Below are 7,644 nucleotides of genomic sequence, written 5' to 3'. Positions count from 1 at the left end.
GGTCAACAAAACATGGGCATAGTAACAATATTTTTTATACTACATTTATCCGTTTTAAATACACTAACCTCACTGCTTTGTAGGAGGCAAAAATGTAATTAATTCAGAAAATCTTTTCAGGACCCCACCTTGATGTTTCGAGACCCCACTTTGGGTCCCGACCCCAACTTTGGGAAACACTGGAATACAGGATCACAGAATTGAACTGTCCTCAAACAGTAGATGGAAAGTTTTCCTTTGAATGAATGAATAAGAGCACTTAACACATTCCTTCAATAAATCTGTGAAAATAGAGTGAAAAGCATTGATAATGTAAGTATTTTTGTTGGCAGAATACACATCTTGGCTGTATGATGGATTAGCGGTTAACATTGTTGCCTCACAGAAGAGAGGAAGGTCCTGGGTTCTAGTCCCAGGTTGGGGGTCAAACCATGTATGATTAGGCTGCCTTCAGGTCCAGRCCTCACTTAAAATAAATCTGTGATCTCAGTGGGATTTGCCTGGGTCAAGATAAAACAAAATATGTCAAAAGATTCATTATGTTTAAAGTTGTTGAAGACGTGGAAAGTCTTAAATAATTTGTCTTGTATGCCAGATGGAGGTGATGAACAAATGAATGAAAGCCAGAGTAACCTTCATTCCTCTTTAATCAAGAAGTCCAGATAAATAAAACGTCAATATTCAAAGTTTCAAGTTATATAAAAAAAAAGGAAACAGAGGAGTGGTGGTACTGTATTAATAAATTAAACAAAATAAAAATAGGCCCCTTATTCTTAATCCCACCATGTGTTTTTATCAGCAAGTTTCCTGAAAACATAAGCAAAGAGCAGGAARCATTAAAGGCTTTTGTGATAATAAACGAGGCTGCATTATGTTCTTTTAAATGTGAGGTGACGCTCGTGCGACAAGTTTGACAAACAAATCGAAACAAATCACAGGAACGGATTCCATATGAGCAATCCTGAGTATTTCCTGTTCATGTGGCGTAATGAAGCACTTTGAGAGATCAAAGCTCAAAATAAATTACAAACTCAAGAAAAACGTCTGTTTCACATTTATGTATTGCCTTTTGTAACAATTCTCTTTTAAAAAAAAAGCTTTTAACTCTATTGTCCTACTTAGATCAAACAGTGTATTTTTTAACAAAACAGATATAACAGACTTTAAACAGAAGAAAAATATACATCACTATTCAGTTTGCTACTTTGTGTTTCATTGCGTAGGAATTAAACAACTTTTCTGATCATCTTTGCTATATATGTTAGAAACTTCAGTATATGATCAGTGAGWTATCCCATTAAATATGAAGCATTATTTTGACACCAAAAGTTATTCATATTATGTTTTTATAGTGGAACTATRGGTGTGTATCTGAGCTAAGACTCACTTTATGTATTTCTTTCTATTTAAAGCAACATTTATACATAAGAGTGTTGTTTTAAAACATTTCCATCAGAGGGAGACACAGGATATGTTTTATGTCTGGCACAAATCTATAAAGCCATTTAACTCACAGAAAAAGAAGCTAACAAAAATATCTTKAAGGCACTTAATAATGCAATTTTGCAGTAAAGTACACAACATAAACAAACCAGATCAAAACGACTTCAGCAATGAAAGACGCATGATTTTTCGTCTCAATCTAGTGAAAAAAATAAAAAATTCAAGCAAATGTTGCCATTCATTCATAAAGTGCATTAAACGACCCTTTTCCAGGCCGAGTGTGAGATTTAAATTTTATAGCTCAACACACCTTCCTTGTGTGATTTAAGCAGAAAATATGGCTTGTGTGGGCGGTTCGTTTGCCAAGAACAGTCGTGATGTAAAGCCGTAGAGTCTGACATGTTTAACAGTGATGTACTGATCCAACTTTGTCCTGGAAATGTGAACTCTACGTTGTCTTTAATGCCCATGATTGCATAAAACCAGAGAAGGGATCATAAAAGGCAATCTTACCCCCAGATAAGCGGCTTCTTGGTCTCTCGTGTAAAATGGCACTGCTATAACCTAACAGGGGGGTTCACTCTGCTTTTCTTCCTCTAAGGTTTAGTTTTTGAAAAATGACTGAAATAGTCCTTTAAGATGTCAAACCCCACAGCTCAGACAAACCCTCCTTCAAAACAAAAKGACATTTTGGCCATTTTGAGGTAGGTTTCTGTGTTATGAACAATTAATATCTTTTAGTTTTTTAATAACCTCAGTTTGAAGAAACGGCTCCATCCTGACCAGCTTGACGAGCTAACGGCTAGTCTGAATGCAGCGAAGGCCAAAGAGGATTGCTGCCGTCTTAAAACGACTTCTGTAAAATTCCACAGCGGTGCTTCCAAACGCCTTTTCCAGACCTCAGTTTCTCATTTTCAATTCTACAACACGAGCACAAATAGCAGCTGCTGTAGTGAACTAGAGCACTGTCAGTACAGCCTGTATAACAACATATTAACAATGTAATGCAGAGTGGATGGTATTGTAAATATCTTAACATGTGCATGATCCACTGTAAGTTTTTGATAATTAAAGTWAGCTTATAAAATGTAAACCCCACTTTGGKTGTGGTTTYTCTTASACAAGCTTTTTATCAGCTTTCAGTTGTAAGAATTAAACTATTTGTTCAAACTGGAACTATCTACAACATATATAATAGTAATGGTTCATAACATTTCCACACTTCAGAACGGACCAAACATCCTTCTAGCAGGCCTCTGGTGTGTTTTTACACCCACCTCTGGTAGAAGCCTGGAGGTGGCGGAGAAATAAAATGATGTGTCGTCAAACTGAGTTCCTGCTTTTCTTGGTTCTGGTCTGGTACAGTACGCTGCAGATAGTTACACTTACAGGAATTTTTTTTTTTACCATCAAACACGCTTGGCACTAAAAATAATAGAAAAACAAGAGGGAATGTTGGCTTCTTGATGAACGACAGAGAAAACAAGTGAAAGGTTCGTCCAACAACAGTCAAATGCAGAACAAAGCTCCTGCAGACGAGCTGTCCMAATTCTTCTGACACACCAACCTGCTGATCCTGAGTGAGATTTAATTTATTGAGATGTATTCAGATGGGGTTAGAAGTCTCTGGTTGGAGGGTCTCTTCTTTCAAGGCAACAAATATCTCAGAAGTCGACGGTTCACATTGTGTAGATTGTCATTTCTTAAAACCTTCAAGTTCATCAGTGGTTTGTTTTTCTTCCGTTTCCCGTTTTTTTTTTGGTCGACAAATCAAACCATGTGATGGCAGATTCAAACTGATAACAGCAACAAAATGCTTAAAAGCAAAACAAATAAACAAACAAAAAAAGGTCCAGCCTGAGGTTTCCAGGTTTCGTTTTAAAGTGTTTTGCCAGATAAAATCATGATTCACTGAGAGGTGAAGCAGTGCTTTTTTTAAAGTATAAAACTCATTTCCACTCAGTTTGTTGCTGCATCAGATCAAATTCACATGTATGAAATATTTCTAATCCCAAACACTGATTAGCAATGTCGTTGGGAGAAAAAGTTTTATGTGAAAAAGGAAAAAAAAAAATCTACGTAGAGTGGAGTATTTTGGGGAGAAGAGAAGCCGGAGGCTGGAACGGGATTCATTGTTAGTGTTCTGATTTGTTGTGGTACAAATGAGTGACCTGGATGACCGGAGGAGAGGAGCTGAGCGACGGCCTGCACCAACAAGCAGAGGACTGAACCGGCTGGACCTCACAGCTGCCTCTGCAGAGACAGACACACAAAACAAAACACAGCCTTTAATTAGAGCCAACTGGAAATAAAATAGGAATAAAAGAGATGTAAATCATAAAACACATGACCAAAAAAAGACAGAAGAGAAACTCAAAGTGGAATCTCTGAACCATCAACATGAAAAGACCAAAATACAAAGGGAGTAGGGATGTAAAGATACATGCATTTGGACTGAACCTTCAGAGAACATGTTAGCTGCAGGCGATCACCACTTTCATCTAAAACAGAGGTGCCCAATCCTGCTAACCCTGCATGTTTTACTTGTTCCAAAACACCTGATTCAGTGATTGAATCAGGGCTGGGTAATATGGCTGAAAATCTACCATGATATACAGGGGTTGGACAGTAGCTATGTTTACATGTGCAAAATTCTTTGATCGGATTGAAATGTATTCAGATTAAATAATCGGAATGTGTCGTTTACATGGGCACAATCCGATCATGACCAGGGACATGCGCAGTTGCTAAATTTCCCTTAAAAAAACAGAAAAAAGTTCTACTTCCGTCATGAACATAAACACCTTCTGAGCTCAGAATGGACCTGCGACAGGTTTTAATAATGGTGGAGACGTTACTGCACTCCCTGGTTCAGCTGCAGGTGACGCATGGACTTTTTTTTTATTTATTTATTGCGAAGTGGTGCAGGCTGTGTGTCTTCCTTCTTTATTGAATGAAAAAACGGGAGGAAAAGTTCTGTGCTGCTGGAAAACGCTGGATGAAAGTCAGCAGACATGCGCAGTCAGGTCAGTTTTCCACGATAAGAATAAGATGATCAGATTAGGTGTTACATGCACGTCGTTCGGATTATCAGTCGGCATAAACCACCTCTCTCATTCCGATTACAAATTCATTCAGATCGAGCTGAATCGGGTCAGAATAATCCAAATGGGGTGTTTACATGACACATTTTTATTCTGAATGGCCGTTTAATCCGATTACTTATGTCCATTTAAACGTAGCTAGCGAAACTGAAACAGCTATCATTTTAATGTGGGAGGTTTCATGGCTAAATTGGACCAGCCTAGTGCCCAATCTTCATTAATTGCACATTGCACCAGTAAGAGCAGAGTGTGAAGGTTCAATTAGCAGGGTGAGAGCTCAGTTTTGCTCAAAATATTGCAATGCACACAACATTATGGGTGACATACCAGAGTTCAATAGAGGACAAATTGTTGGGGCACATCTTGCTGAAACAACTGTGACCAAGACAGTAAATCTTTGTGATGTATCAAGAGCCACAGTATCCAGGGTAATGTCAGCATACCACCAAGAAGGATGAACCACATCCAACAGGATTAACTGTGGACGCAAGAGGAAGCTGTCTGAAAGGGATGTTCAGGTCCTAACCCAGATTGTATCCAAAAACATAAAACCATGGCTGCCCAAATCATGGCAGAATTAAATGTGCACCTCAGCTCTCCTGTTTCCACCAGAACTGTCCGTCAGGAGCTTCACAGGGTCAATATACATGGCTGGGCTACTATAGCCAAACCTTTGGTCACTCGTGCTAAACGTCGGTTTCAATGGTGCAAGGAGCGCAAATCTTKGGCTGTGGACAATGTGAAACATGTATTGTTCTCTGATGAGTCCACCTTTATTGCTTTCCCCACATCCAGGAGGGTTACGGTGTGGAGAAGCCCCAAAGAAGCATACCACCCAGACTGTTGCATGCCCAGAGTGAAGTATGGGGGTGGATCAGTGATGGTTTGGACTGCTATATCATGGCATTCCCTTGGCCCAATACCTGTGCTAGATGGGYGCATCACTGCCAAGGACTACCAAACTATTCTGGAGGACCATGTGCATCCAATGTTTCAAACGTATCCTGAAGGCGGTGCCGTGTACCAGGATGACAATGCACCAATACACACAGCAAGACTGGTGAAAGATTGGTTTGATGAACATGAAAGTAAAGTTGAACACCTCCCCTGGCTCTGCACAGTCACCAGATCTAAACATTATTGAGCCACTTTGGGGTGTTTTGGAGGAGTGAGTCAGGAAACGTTTTCCTCCACCAGCATCACGTGACCTGGCCACTATCCTTCAAGAAGAATGGCTTAAAATCCCTCTGACCACTGTGCAGGTATTGTATATGTCATTTCCAAGACGAACTGATGCTGCATTGGCCGCACAAGGAGGCCCTACACCGTATTAATAAATTATTGTGGTCTAAAACCAGGTGTTTCAGTTTCATTGTCCAACCCCAGTAAGTGTTTCATATCAGCTGATATAGTTAATTATTATTTTACCTATTTGAAATAAGGACTAGGAGAAAAAATGCTAATTAATCCAAACAAACGACGTGACTTTTTCTCTTTTATCCACAATTTCCTCTCGAGCACTTGCACCTATTTTCTCCTTTCACTTCACATTTATTTTTTTAAAATTATTGCCCAACCCTAACTCAATCACCTCTTCAAGATCTGCATAAGCCTGTTGATCGCCCGTTCGTTCAAATTCTATGTGTTGGAGCAGAGAAACAAGTAAAACATGCAGGACAGTGGCCCTAGAGGACCAGAACTGGACACCAGTGATCTAGAAGGAACAATTTGTTTGATTACTTTGTTAACAGCCACAACAGGAAAGGAGTAGAGGAAGACTTAAAGAAGTCTCCATCAAAGAAAAGTCAGTATGGTGAGTTCAGTTCCAAAGTCTGTTTGTTTTAAATCAGTTGCATGGAAATGTTGAAGGTCTATGATTTACAGTAACAGAGGAGATTGATCTATGGAAAGCTAAAAGGGTCAAACTTTGTCTCTGGGCTCTAATGAACAGTTAATATGTAAATTAGAACCACTTGTATGAACAGCACTCTAACTGAGAAACTAGGTGTGAGTGTTTAACCTCAAATTTGGAGATGTTCCGTGTTGCCTCTTAATTGACATCAAGTTTAGGCTAAATTACCTTAATTTTCTGAACCAAGTTTACTGTCCACATTGAATGATCAAGGTAGTACAATATCCCTTTTTCTGTTACAGTGAATTTACAAGTTGATGCATCCTACTTTGCTTTATGTACTTGCTATCTAAAAGACATAAAAAGAGTTTAGCTTTTTCACCTCATTCTTGAGCAAAACCCTTCTTCAAAACTAAGATACATACTGAACCGTGACTTCWGTGTATCTTTACTCCCCTGCTAGAAGATAATAATGCCACAACACCAACAAGCCAGAGAGATGCAGCTCGATTCAAAAGTTTGGACAAACTTACTTTTTAAATAAAAAGTTAAGCCCAAACTTTTGATTGATCCTATAAAGGAAGGCAGGTTTTCTCTTTGACTTCCAGTGATTTACTGCTGCATGAGTCATGAGGCAGAAGGTCATTAGGATGCTTTAAAACGAGTCAACAATCAGAAATTTAACATGTAAACACAAATGTACTTCATACTGAGTAGCTGAGATGCAGTGGTGGGCACAGTTTTCTATTGGTTTAATTTGGAGGGGGGTTGGATCATCTGTGACAAATCAGCCAATCCAACCCAGAGTTACAGCTCTCGAACTTGTCATAATTCCAGTTTATCTCTTTCAGAATAAAATGCAAAATGCTGCCGCACATCTTTTAACTGGCACAAAAAAGCATAAGCACATTTCCCATTTTAGCCTCACTGCACTGGCTGCCTGTTCAGTTTAGGATTCATTTTAAAGTTATTGTGTGAATGCCATTAGGCATTCACACTATTGTTTTTGTTTTTCTCTTTATTATTGTGTGAATGCCATTAGGCATTCACACTATTGTTTTTGTTTTTCTCTTTATTATTGTGTGAATGCCATATGCCATTCACACTATTGTTTTTGTTTTTCTCTTTATTATTGGGTGAATGCCTTTAGGCATTCACACTATTGTTTTTGTTTTTCTCTTTATTATTGGGTGAATGCCTTTAGGCATTCAACCTATTGTTTTCGTTTTTCTCTATATTGTACGT

At 38.7% G+C, this 7,644-nt stretch overlaps 1 protein-coding gene across 4 annotated transcripts in view; it reads right to left on the bottom strand.

Annotated features, from left to right (window-relative positions):
- Positions 1-602: 602 nt before the first annotated feature.
- Positions 603-7,644, bottom strand: part of snx16 (sorting nexin 16) — a 20,657-nt gene continuing 13,615 nt past the window's right edge. For 2 of the 4 annotated variants that reach the window (XM_014010463.1, XM_014010464.1), the window contains exon 9: positions 3,610-3,696. Coding sequence is in view for 1 of the 4 variants with exons in the window: in XM_014010462.1 (XP_013865916.1) it covers positions 3,579-3,696 (118 nt within the window). In the remaining 3 variants the exon portion in view is untranslated. Of the gene's footprint in view, positions 3,697-7,644 lie in introns of all 4 variants that reach the window. The other 2 variants (XR_001310390.1, XM_014010462.1) reach the window with 2 other exon arrangements.

Source organism: Austrofundulus limnaeus, unplaced genomic scaffold, assembly GCF_001266775.1.
Source record: "Austrofundulus limnaeus strain Quisiro unplaced genomic scaffold, Austrofundulus_limnaeus-1.0 Scaffold69, whole genome shotgun sequence".
Classification (NCBI taxonomy): Eukaryota; Metazoa; Chordata; class Actinopteri; order Cyprinodontiformes; family Rivulidae; genus Austrofundulus; species Austrofundulus limnaeus.
Note: the sequence above shows the minus strand (reverse complement) of the source record. Positions and strands in the feature narration are given on the sequence as shown.